The following is a 13,327-nucleotide window of genomic DNA, read 5'->3' as shown; positions in this document are numbered from 1 at the left end:
ATACCCATGGCTTGTCAGTATATTTTTTCATTAATAATCATCCTCGTATGTAACCGTGAAAACTTTGTAACTAATTCAAAAGTTCATAGCATAAATACACGTCAAAAATGACTTTCATACTCCATCGGCAAGTCTATCGTGCTATCAAAAAGGAGTGCGTTATATGGCAGTAAGAATTTTTGATAGCCTCCCTATCGATATAAAAATCAAACTCAAAACATAAGATTATTTAGGACCAAATTAAAGAAGTACCTAATTTCTCACGCCTTCTATTCTGTAGATGAATTCATGACATTCAACAACGCTTCATGAAATTGATACTAAAACTTTGTGTTGTACTAGTAGGCTATATTATAAACATCTTTTGTATATCATATATATTATTTAATGTACCGAAGTACATATGATATTTCCATGCAGATATTCTGCGTCATCATACGATGAAAGAACTCTTTCATCGTATGATGACGCAGAATATCTGCATGGAAATATCATATGTACTTCGGTACATTGAATAATATATATGATGTGCGTAAATCACTTCATGATTTATGACGGCGCTTATTCCGTCGGATCCCGGCCAACTAGTCACTCATAACGAGTGCACCTCAGCACATGTGTAGACTTCAGTCCTACGTTCATAGACATCTATGACGTAGTGCAGAGGGCAGCCACTAGAGGGAACCCAAGAGTTGGAACTTAATCTGAGACGATTCTGTCCGACGCCGGGGTGGGTATCCAGTGTGGCTTAGTGGATAAAGCATCAGCACGTAGAGCTGAAACCCCAGGTTCAAATCCCGGCGCCGGAGAGAATTTTTCTCCGTTCCATTACTCTTTCATCGTATATTTTGTATATATTTCAACTAGACTTTGACTATAAATTAAGATTTTGTAGTACTATTAAGATTTTTTGACATGTTCCACATTCTAGCTGTGAAGTAATGTACGAATATCATGGAATGTAAATAAATACAATACAATTAATATCATTTTTCTGAAATGGAGTATTTGATTGGCTGTATTCAGCATAGTTTTATTGCTAGAGAATTATACATAAAGCAGTATTATTATTTAACTAGCCGTACCCGTGCGCTCCGCTGCGCCTGTTAGAAATAAATATAAAGTAATTACATAATTAAAATAGGACGTTTGATCCAGGGAACAACTTTTACAACAGCGCAAGATAATCTGCTTCGCTCATTACCCAATTGCTTTTGCATTGCATTTATTGCATATATATTTTATGTATTTTAACACGATTCAATTGAGCATAGTTAAAATTTGAATTATAAAATAATGGATTGCTAAGTTAACGTACTATTAGTGCATACTAAATCAATACACTCTCCTTGATCGTTATTTCTCTGAGATTAAAATGAGTGTACATAAATATTATTTTAAGAAATACAGAAAACGAATGTACAAAATAGCCTATCAAATTTTCTGTGCATAAGAAGCTATTTTAATCTTACCTGTCCTCGATTTACTCAGACGTTACTGTAATAACATTATAGCATTATGTCCATCTAGAGAAAGTACACTTTCCAATGTTGAAATAATAATTAATTATACAAATCGGTTAATTTAGCTTCTGATATTACTTCATACAAACACAGAAACATTCTCTGTAGGCTATGTTTAATAGCTTTCGATTGTTGATGTCTAAGGTCCCTGTTTCGATTGTTGTTGTCCAAGGCCGCTTATAGACGAAGTCATTTGTTTTTAATTCATTGCACCGTCTTAGATGGCGTTATTTTAATTTTAAAACTCATTTATCTCATTAAATATCAGTCCTACCAAAATTTTGTAAAGAATAAAACTTATCGAAAATCATTTTTAAAGAAACTTTTGTTACGTAACATTTTTCACAAAAATCAATAATAAGCGAGATATTTCGATTTATTTAATTCAGGCCACCTTATGACCCCCCTTTTAAATAAAGTATTTTGAATGCCATACAGCCTAAAATCTAAGTTACAACGAACTTAATTTATATTCCAATTTTCATATAAATCGGTTCAGCCATTATCGCGTGAAAAGGTAACAAACATACAGACATACAAACAAAAATTTCAAAAATGCGATTTTCGGTTTCAGGGTGGTTAATTATATATGTTAGGACCAATTATTTTTGGAAAATCGAAAACTACCAGAAAAATTTCGGCTACAGATTTATTATTAGTATAGATTAATGTTTGAACATTGAAGAAATTATTTTTTTTTTACAAATGAACAAATTAGAATATGGCATTACTAATGCTCCATTGCACAATATGCAGTGTTACCTTTAAGAAAAAATTAGATTTTTAGAAACTTAATTATTTTTTTGTAATAGGATTTTCACTAAGAAAATTTAAAAATAAAATAAGTTTAATTTTGATAAGTGTTTCAGGAGAATTCCTTGTTATCGCATGCAAAATAATGGTAAAAGTAGCCTACCTTCAAGTAGTCATAAATATAATATTATTTATCAGAACTCCTTAATTTTTAGTGATGTGTGTATATATTAAGCTTTAAAATACAAACAGAATGGTTACTCTAGAGTAAATCTTTCCCCTTAAAATAATTTATGAATTGAAATATAATTTTTTATACAAATTCACTACATACCTGTGATTATGTACACTCTATTCACTTTTTATAGCACACGTTGAATTGAAATTTTAGCCACTTACTGCTAATAGATACTAAAACACACCCTACCAAAATTATTAATATATCTGCAATATTAGGGAGTCTACACCTGTGGAGTAACGGTTAGCGCGTCTGGCCGCGAAACCAGGTGGCCCGGGTTCGAATCCCGGTCGGGGCAAGTTACCTGGCTGACTTGTTTTCCGGGATTTTCCCTCAATTCAATACGAGCAAATGCTGGGTAACTTTCGGTGCTGGACCCCGGACTCATTTCACCGGCATTATCACCTTCATTTCATTCAGACGCCAAATAACATAGATGTTGATACAGCGTCGTAAAATAACCCAATAAAATAAAATAAATAAATAAATAAATAAAGCCTTGACCTGGAGCCCAGTGATTTCCATCTCTTCGGATCGTTAAAGGAGCACCTGGGTGGTAAGCGATTCAACATCGATACGGCCGTTCAGCAAGCCGCCATGATGTGGCTTCAGGGACTTGACGCAGATTTCTTCTAAACTGACATCGATGCCATTACGACTAGTGTTTGGACAAGCACGGTGGCTATGTTGAAAAGTAATACATACCAATGCCCTACTACTGTAACTTACATCAGTATATCTACCTGTGAAATAGAGTTCGTCCATGAGAGCTGTTGTTACCTTAGTTTTTGAAGCACCCTTGCACTAAATCGTTGTCATTGTTTTCACCGATGCTAGTTACCTTAGTAGTTGATAGAGCGTTGTTAAATAACCGGTTAAAATGCATTACGTAATGAAAATATTGCCGTGAAACTTAAAAAAAAATGTTACGTAATTTGTGTTTTGTGCATAAATTCCCCTGTGAAGAACAATAAAATCTCATTAATTTATTGTATTTGATGTTATATTACGCAAGCATTGTAAATTCATTACGTTTCGTGTTCTGTTATGCGAAACCTTTTGGAGGAAATTATGTTAAATTTCAACGATGTTGGTCCGGAAGTAATAAAACGTGTAAAAACAAGAAATCACAACATTGCATATGACTTACGTAATGGTCGTGGGAAAAATAACTGAATGTGTATGAGAATTATAATAAAATGGTGGTACTATAAATATCAAGCAAAGAAGTCATTTCATTTTAGTGTTTATCTATCCAAATTTCTGTAACTAACTAATATATTGGGTTATGGCTTCTCTTACTTATTGTAATGATCTGTCACGAAGTGAAAAATATGTCAGGGGATTCGTAGAAAGTCTGTAATTCTGTGGAACGTTTAATTGGTTGATGGTTGTATATTTCAGATAATCATCGTTCAGCGGTTGATGAAAATTATCTTAGCATAATCGTAAAACAAAGAACTTGAACTTTCAGTGCATATCGTAACAATACAAGAAAAATAAATGCAGCATTCGTTGCTCAAGCCACTAGTGTTATATTTCCAGTCACGAAGCTCAATACGTAGTAAATATGCATCCATAGATAGTTGCTAACCACTAGGATCGCTAATATCGCCTCATTACAGACAATGCGAAATAATACCGGCACAGTCTATTGTTCCTAGTACCCTCACAACTCAAGATTCGTGACTGTATAATAATAGACTGTGGTGCTACCTAGAATGTAATACATAATACTATTGTATTCAAACTTCATTTATTTTTCCAATAATGTTATGTTGTGGGTTGCATAGGCCTGCTGCCGTTAAGGAGCAATGATATAATGTGGGTTGCATACGACATAATTATAACTAACTATAAATGTAAAAGGTAAAAGGTAAAGGTATCCCCGTAACATGCCATGAAGGCACTTGGGGGGCATGGAGGTAGAGCCCCATGCTTTCCATGACCTCGGCACTAGAATGAGGTGGTGTGGTCGGCACCACGCTCTGACCGCCTTTTACCCCCGGGAAAGACCCGGTACTCAATTTTATAGGAGGCTGAGTGAACCTCGGGGCCGTTCTGAAAGTTTGGCAACGAGAAAAAATCCTGTCACCACCTGGGATCGAACCCCGGACCTTCCAGTCCGTAGCCAGCTGCTCTAACTATAAATGTTCAGTATGAAAATATGCTTTCAACTTTGTGGTAATATGTGTTAATTATTTATTTTATATTATGCATAATATATTTCTATATTTTCTGATCACAGATATCTGGGAATGAATGACTATTCTCTTTTCAGCTTTCACTTCCAACGCCTTTGCCAGCGTTCACCACAGGGTTGCTCGAGCTTTGGAAGACAGAATTCCCACAGTGAGTGCTACGTTAGAGTATTCAAATTCAGTGACATACACTTATGTAAATTTTGCAGGCAGTCAATGGATATTTCAAGCGAAGTCTCTTGAATATATCGTTTAATCTTGTAAAGACTGGATGGGATGTTTTGACTATCACCCAATGTTAATGAAACCAGTGTAATCAAATTTAATTACACATAATTGTGCTCAGTTTTCCTACAATATTAGATTAAATGGAATGATATCAAAGAATCTCTAAACAGAAAGTTTCTTGATTGATTAAAGTTCACGTTAACACTTTGTTTGTTAAAAACATAAAATTACTTAGTCATACGTTGTACGTTTCTGTACAATGACACACAGATTAATTAATATAATAATGAACAATGACAACTACATTGAAGAATTAAACATAATAAAATATATAGCACAAGACAATGGATATAACCCTAACATAATAGACACGCTAATAAAAAAGGCAAAACAAAAACAGAACAAACCAATACAAACACCATGTGAGAATAAATACATAACATTAACATATCACAATACCAATACTCACAAAACTGCAACTTCATTCAGAAAACTAAAATACAAGATAGCATACAAAACAAATAACACAACACAGAAATATCTAAATAATCACATTAAATATTAAAATAAATATAATTCAACTGCAGTTTACAAACTAAAATGCATTAGTTGCCCACATTTTTACATAGGACAAACAGGAAGATCCTTTCACACAAGATACAATGAACATATTAAAGCTATAACCAAAATGCACATCGCAGAATTCAAGATTACCAGTAGTTCAGGAGACACTGATGAAGACGTGACATCACGTCGAAACGGGCCGTCTGTCGAAGGTATATACCTTTCTTAAAATTTTAACAGTTTTTAACGTATGACTAAGTAAAGTTTCTTGGTTTGCAAATCAAATTTTAAAAAATTCTGAGAAAACTAAAAACTCTCCATCAATATGGTATTACATACAGCATGAGTTATTCGCTCTGGAAATCTGCAGGGTTATTTCACTTCTACCCTGTATTCCCAGGAAATGCAGTTCTATGAACAAGGTATACTCAAATTGGTGGCATAATGGGAGAAATGTGTCGAGAAGCTTGCTTCATATGTCGAAAAATAGGTAAACTTTTTTTTGTGCATCATTTCATTTTTTCTTACCTATTAATATTTTGTAAAAAAAATGTTTTTACTTTCCGATCCTCCTCCGTATTACATTCTTCAACGCACTGCCTCAAAGGGCTTGAAAGGCTGAGGCCCGGTTTTATAAATACGGTTAATATAAAGATTATGTTAAACCTAAGTTAAACCTAACCATGAGTTTAACTCAACGTGCCGTATTACAGAGTCTCGGCTAAGTTAAACCGTAGTGGAATACTATTGGTATTACTGCTAGGAAAGAAAAGAAGACGATCGCAACTGTTTAATTATATTATTGATTTAAAATAGCCGACGCTCGTGGAGAATCTTCATTAAGAAACATTTTTGTTCTTCGATATCAGGAAGAGTATCATAAAAAAAACCTAAAGAGGACCAATACCGCGTGCTTCAGTATGCTTGTCAGACTTAACCTCAAATAGTTTCTTAACGCTGGCTACCAACGTTATACTCCCAAACACAATGCAACCAAACTAAACCTTGCATGATCATCTGCGAGGTAACTCCATATAGAATCAACTGAGTAATGAAGTAATAATATTAGAGTATGTATTTTATGCGTTGTCTAGAATATTTATGAAACAGAATTCAGTCAAACAATAAAATTATTTTTACGAGTCTAGTACAATTAGGTAATATTATTAGTGTGTATATAAATCAGGCCTCATAGTAAATTCTACCAGGAGACTGTCTGCCACACACAGTCCAATGCGTAATAGGTTTATAGTAGATTTACGGACACCTCCGAAATCTTCCATCGTTTTCAGTATGTCTACTACCAGAGGAAAAATAGCTCAGCGCAACTAGTAACTGATGCAGAGATTCAACAGAATGTTTTCAAAAATAAAAAAGAAATCATTTATCTTTTCAAATAATCTTTAAATTCAAACCCTAAAACACATATTTTAGCACTTTCTCTTTTTTCTGTTGCATGTTGTATCCGAGTTTCAATTTTCTGAAACAAGGTTAGGACTATAAGCCTAATTCTGAAGGTTAGAACTGTCTGCTTCGAAAGCCTCAATCTGTTTTAAAACTTATGTTCATTTATGTACATTTCAAAGTGGTGCACTCTATTTCGAAAAATTCTTGGCCGCCGTATAATATTAATCACTCACATACAGTCGCTCATAAGTTCTTGGAAAACATCTGCAATATCCGTGTGTATTTTGGGAACCGCCATCTTGCACTGTTGAGCCTTGAACTGCAGTTTAAACGGCAGAAAGCTGCCGATCAAGTTAAACTCAAGTTAACTCAAGATTAACTGGTAGTTGATGTTTATAATACGAAGCAGAACGAAGAACTTCAGTTTAAACTGAACGTAAGGTTTAGACGGCGTTTATAATACCGGCCCTAAAAGAAAAAAAGTTTAAAACAGAAATAAGTAACCAAATTTCTTCATAAAATACCTTTTACTCAACTGATGAATTGTTAATGCTTGTAAATTAATCTATTTACTATGCAGGCCTACTGTATATTTTGTGCTTTTTGACATGTTCCACATCTCAAAGCTACAAAGCTATGGAATACAATAAATGAAATTAAATGAAAAAGTTCAGCGATCGTTGAGTTCAATGATGGTCTACAACCAGAGTAATTGGAGCACGCTTCCGAGTAACAGCGAGTAGCCTGTAGCCTAGCTAGATAGCTTACCAGGAGCAAGCGGGACTAAACTGTGGGTGTACTATGTATTGTACATTAGTGTTTTTGTCATGTAATTGATGTCGAAATCCAACCTCCCCATTAGCCGAAAAATGTGTATGAGTGAGGAGGATCCTGTGCTAGGAAACAGTTACTTTTCATGTGAAGTATTGCATGTATAATACGCTGTTTTCTAATAAAATTATACCTATATTGCAAAACAATTTTATTTTGACATTTCGACGGATATAAAAGTTTCAATGTGTAGCCTATGTGATACGGAAAAGTAGCTCTATTATTAACTTCCGTTTGTAAGTATATGAACTACACTTTCATGTCGTTTTAGTTATTTTTATTAGTATGCATTGCTATAAACTTTCGTTCTCCTGATGTCATATGAAAACTGTGTTTGCAAAATGAAACATTCATTTTGATAATCCTAGTAAAAAATAGCGCAAAATCACAATTTATGCCAAATGATCTTTAAAGATTCTACTTTAATGTTATACGAAATGAAAATAGAAATCATTGACATCTTGCATAAAATAAATTGTGAGATATTCGCGGAAATAAGCGCTTATAACTTCGCCGATAGGAAAAAGCTAGATTTGATCTTTCAGTCTGTCTATGTACAGTGATGTCTTTTATGGAAAAATATAACATAGTTTGAATACATTATAGAAACTATAAATTTACGTAGTTTAATCAAGATGGTTATGTAATTTTTAAGTTATGGATCCTTCGTCTATTTTGTTGGTTCATTTATTATCGTCTGCTTGAAATAACACACAATGGACCTTCTAAATCTTTAATAATTGCAGCACAATTTTTGCAGAGATATAAAATCTCGGCATACAGTTGAGAAATTCTATTTCTTCTTGACAGGATGGCCATTAGTTATTGGAATTTATGCATGAAATAACAAAGCTTGAAGTATTTGATTTTTTCTTTTATTTCTAAATATACGAAACCAGGAAATTATGTCCGAGTTCAATTGTATTTTATTGTTTCTATAACAGAAATGCTGTGGCAAAGATGAATTGGTTTTAACAGACCGAAACCGGGAAATGATGAAGGAGTGCGAACCTGAAGGGAGTAAGTATTCTCTGCTCTCAATAATATTTTAATCGAGTAAAGTTAAAGCAACATATATGCTTATAACTCTTGAAATATTACTGACATATTTTGAAAACATTTTACATATTAAAGTGTATATTTTTTAATAAATAGAAATGTGAAAGAAAATGAGTTACAGTAATAATGCTTGACATCAGATTCTGGATACTCACTTTTGTTAATTTTACATTGTATTAAGTAAGGATTCTTACAATTCAGGAAATTATTGCTATTGCTTTTTGCTTCTTCCAATACTATCAGAAAAATTCTAATACCACTATCAACACCATTACAACTAATATACAACCAACAACATTACAAGTAATATTAACAACGATATTAAAATTATGACTATCAGCAATATCACAACTAATAACACTGCCAACAACATTACAACTAATATACAACCAACAACATTACAAGTAATATTACCAACAACATTACGATTAATACTATCAGCAATATGAAAACTAATATCACTGCCAGCAACATTACAAGTAATATATAACCAACAACATTACAAATAATATTACCAGCAACATTACAATTAATACTATCAGCAATATGAAAACTAATATCACTGCCAGCAACATTACAACTAATATATAACCAACAACATTACAAATAATATTACCAGTAACATTACAATTAATACTATCAGCAATATGAAAACTAATATCACTGCCAGCAACATTACAACTAATATATAACCAACAACCTTACAAATAATATTACCAGTAACATTACAATTAATACTATCAGCAATATTACAATTAATAGTATTAGCAATACTACTACCAACAATATTACAAATAATATACAACCAGCAACATTACAACTAATACAACCAGCAACCAGGGTTTTTTCTAGTGTGCAGTTATACACAATTTGTGCAATAATAAATCAATATGTGCAGTAATAAAAGTTAAAAGACAACAAAAGATACCAAGTTAAAGCAATAGGCTTGTATTAATGAAAATTTGCATTGTAGGTATAAGTTACACACAGTTACAATGAAGAAACATCTCTGTCTGTGCTCGCTATCCACTTGATTTTAAAAAAACAGTTATTTTCACTACCCATCTCAAATTTAACGATTGTCGTCGATTGTTGCCCCTATTACTTCCGGAGTCTAACGTCAGACTCTGACGTATCATCCGCAAGTTCAACAACAACAACAACAACAATAATAATAATAATAATAATAATAATAATAATAATAATAACAACATTCCTGTAAATTTCGTTCCGATTTGTGCAGTAATAAAAATTGCTTAAGGACACTCTGTCAGCAACATTACAAGTAATATAATCAGCAACATTACAAGTAATATTAGCAACAACATTACAACTAATGCTATCAGCAATATTACAACTAATGTTACTATTACTATTGGAGCTTCTACAGCTCTTATTACTACTGCTATTGTTGCTCATATTACAACTACTACTGCTACTCACCAACAATATTATTACTGATTCTAATACTGTTACTGCTACTACTTATAATGCTATTACTACACTCAGGGACAAAAAAAACCGGACACTTCTATATTTGCTTGTATTTTGTTGCCAATTATTTCAAAATGAAACAAAACGCATTTAAACAAAAGAATGTTCCATTTAGCACCTTATACGACAACATTTGAAAAAAATAAAAATATCTGATGAGAAAATTTACAAAAAATTACAAAGGGCGTATAACCATGGCATCGTTTGGTCTAACTGTTTTTTCATTTTATGGTGCCTTAAACATTAAAAACTTTTTTTAATAACGGGTATTACCCCCTCTGGCTCAAATAACTGCATCCATACGTCTTGGCATGCTCTCAATTTGGTTAGCAATGTCTTCTTGAGGAATAAGTTCCCATTTTTCGCCAAGTGCTCGCCTCAACTCTTGTAACGATTCTGGTCTCGGTGTCTATTCTTAAGACGCTGTCCCAGCATGTCCCACACGTGTTCAATTGGGTTCATGTCTGGACTCCTTGCTGGCCATGGAAGAACATGGATTCCCACTTCTTGGAGATAATCTCTGACCGCATGGGCAATATGCGGCCGTGCATTATCATGCATTAAAACAAAATTATCGCCTACAAATTGGCCAAATGGCACAACATGATCAGTCAAACATTCATTTATATACATATCAGCTGTTAGTCTTCCATTTTCAACAAAAACCAACTCTTTACGAGCATCCGTACACACTCCTGCCCAAACCATCACTCCACCACCTCCATACGGCACATTTTCGGTAATGCAACACTGTGAAAATCGTTCTCCCCTCCTTCTCCAAACTCTTTCACGTCCATCAGGTGAGCACAGATTGAAACGGGACTCATCGGTGAACAGAACACAGCTCCACTGTCCATTTCTCCAATCGCTGTGATGATTTGCAAAACGCAGTCGTTCAACTCGATGCATCCTGAGAAGTCTGGGACCAGTTGCAGGTCTACTTGATATCAGTCCACTTGCTTTCAACCTCCTTCTAACTGTTTTGGCCGAAATTGGGCGTCCATGCATGTTAACAAATTGCTGGGCTACACTAGTAGCTGGCAGGTTGCGCTCCCTAAGAACTCTCAACACCATATACCTGTCTTCATTTGGATTTCTAGCTCTTGACGACCCGAACCTGGTCTTCTGGTATATTCTAGGGTCTCTCTATACTGTTTTATGGCATCATAGGTTGAGCTTCTAGCCATATTCATAACATTTGCAATGTAACATACATTGCGTCCATCATCGTAAAGGGCTACAGCTCGAGCCACATCTTCAGGTAGCATTTTGTTTTAAGACAAATGCTACAACCCCACTTAAACTCAGAAAATGTAAAAATAAAGAAATAACGAATGATAACGATAATGAAGCACAAAATGGTTGAGACAAAATTGTTATAGCTGAGCCTCCGAAAGCAAAATTGGAATATTTGGTTGTAATGGCTTGTTTATAAAACAAAAAACAATCAACAATGTATACACGTCTCCATAACAACAGATGGCTACCATAACATTGTATCAGAAGGTAATATTTTGCAAAATACCAGCAAATATTAAAGTGTCCGGTTTTTTTTGTCCCTGAGTGTACTAGTACTACTAGTCTACTACTAACTACAACTAATATTAACACTAGTACTAGTTGTGCTGTCCCTACTACTGCCGCTATCATAAAATATTTCGACCAGATATAAATACCAATATCACTTCTAGAACCACCACTTTTAGTATTCAGTACTATCACCATAACTTTACCGCTTTTAAACACATTACTGTTATTCCTATTACCATTACAGTATTATGAAGTACTACATAGTAATAATAAGATATTTAGTGGCTGCAGGGCAGAGTAAATTCATAATATTAATTAGAGTTTCTTTTCAGTGAATGATGACCATTTCACGAATAATGGAGCTTCTGCAGTAAGTATCATTTATATATCAGCTTTTCCTTCTGTGCTTAGTCTATTCCGCACGCATTTTAGATTTATGGAAAGAGTGTAATAGAAAGTAATTCAATATTAAATATTTGCTTGCAATTCACAGTAACTTCTAAATACCATGTTTGTATAGAAAAGAAATTGTCCTAAATATTATCACTCGAATGATATCCCTTGTGGTTGTTGCTTGACAAAGAAAGCTGTCACGAATGACTGAAGCTTTACATATTTTCAATAATTTTAATTATTTGACTTTCGTAAATGTATAAGTAATATTACAGCTGATTGTATATTCCTTGAATTACATTAAAATAATAATAAAAATAATTAAAATTCATCTTCTTCAGACGTAAAATGTGTAATTCAAATTAAACGAATTTTGAGGGATTACAAAGCATTAAATTGTGCATTCCATGAAATGAAAGTTTTTATATCATGGGTGTAGAGTATATGCTTTGGTTTCTGTATATCTTTAGAGTATAATAAAATAAATGTTAACTTAGTAGCTCCAAACCGCATAAAATATACCAGTATAATTTATTATTAGAAAATATTCTTACATTTAAGATATTGAATTTCACACATAGAAAAATATACTGACGATATCATAAATTTTGTTTCAGTGCTGGATGGAATGCATGGCTAACAAAGAGGGATTGGTAAGTACGATATTATGAAGCATGTACATATTTCCTTTGGATTTTTCTTCTTGTATATTTTTTTGTAAATTTTATTGGGTTGATGCAAAATTTCGTAGCGTTTGTTCGCTGTCACAGATGTTTTTATTTGAGATGAATTGAAGACAGAAATTAATTAGTAATATATTATATTCTCCTACACTATCCATGATTCTCTACCAACGTTGGGGTAGTTTTTCGACTTCGCGTCTGAAGAAATCTGCTGATTTAGAATTAAAGAAGTCTTCAAGCCAAGTTTTCAACGTATTTTCGTCATCAAAGGAGTTCTCTTGAAGATTGTTGGATAGAGAACGGAAAAGGTAGAAATCTGAGGGCGTAAGATTGGAAGAATATGGGGGATGTGGAATCACCTTCCAACCAACCTCCTGAATAGCTCCTTGCGTCATGTTAGAGGAGTGCAGATGTGTATTATCG

At 33.6% G+C, this 13,327-nt stretch overlaps 1 protein-coding gene across 2 annotated transcripts in view; it reads left to right on the top strand.

Moving 5' to 3' along the window:
- Obp93a (Odorant-binding protein 93a) overlaps nucleotides 1-13,327 on the top strand; it is a 288,764-nt gene that overhangs the window by 269,137 nt on the left and 6,300 nt on the right. For both annotated transcript variants that reach the window (XM_069819699.1, XM_069819698.1), the window contains exons 2-5: nucleotides 4,796-4,866; nucleotides 8,690-8,765; nucleotides 12,161-12,198; nucleotides 12,839-12,874. In XM_069819699.1, coding sequence (XP_069675800.1) covers nucleotides 4,796-4,866; nucleotides 8,690-8,765; nucleotides 12,161-12,198; nucleotides 12,839-12,874 — 221 coding nt within the window. The remainder of the gene's footprint in view (nucleotides 1-4,795; nucleotides 4,867-8,689; nucleotides 8,766-12,160; nucleotides 12,199-12,838; nucleotides 12,875-13,327) is intronic.

Source organism: Periplaneta americana, chromosome 2, assembly GCF_040183065.1.
Source record: "Periplaneta americana isolate PAMFEO1 chromosome 2, P.americana_PAMFEO1_priV1, whole genome shotgun sequence".
NCBI classification, from domain to species: domain Eukaryota; kingdom Metazoa; phylum Arthropoda; class Insecta; order Blattodea; family Blattidae; genus Periplaneta; species Periplaneta americana.
Note: the sequence above shows the minus strand (reverse complement) of the source record. Positions and strands in the feature narration are given on the sequence as shown.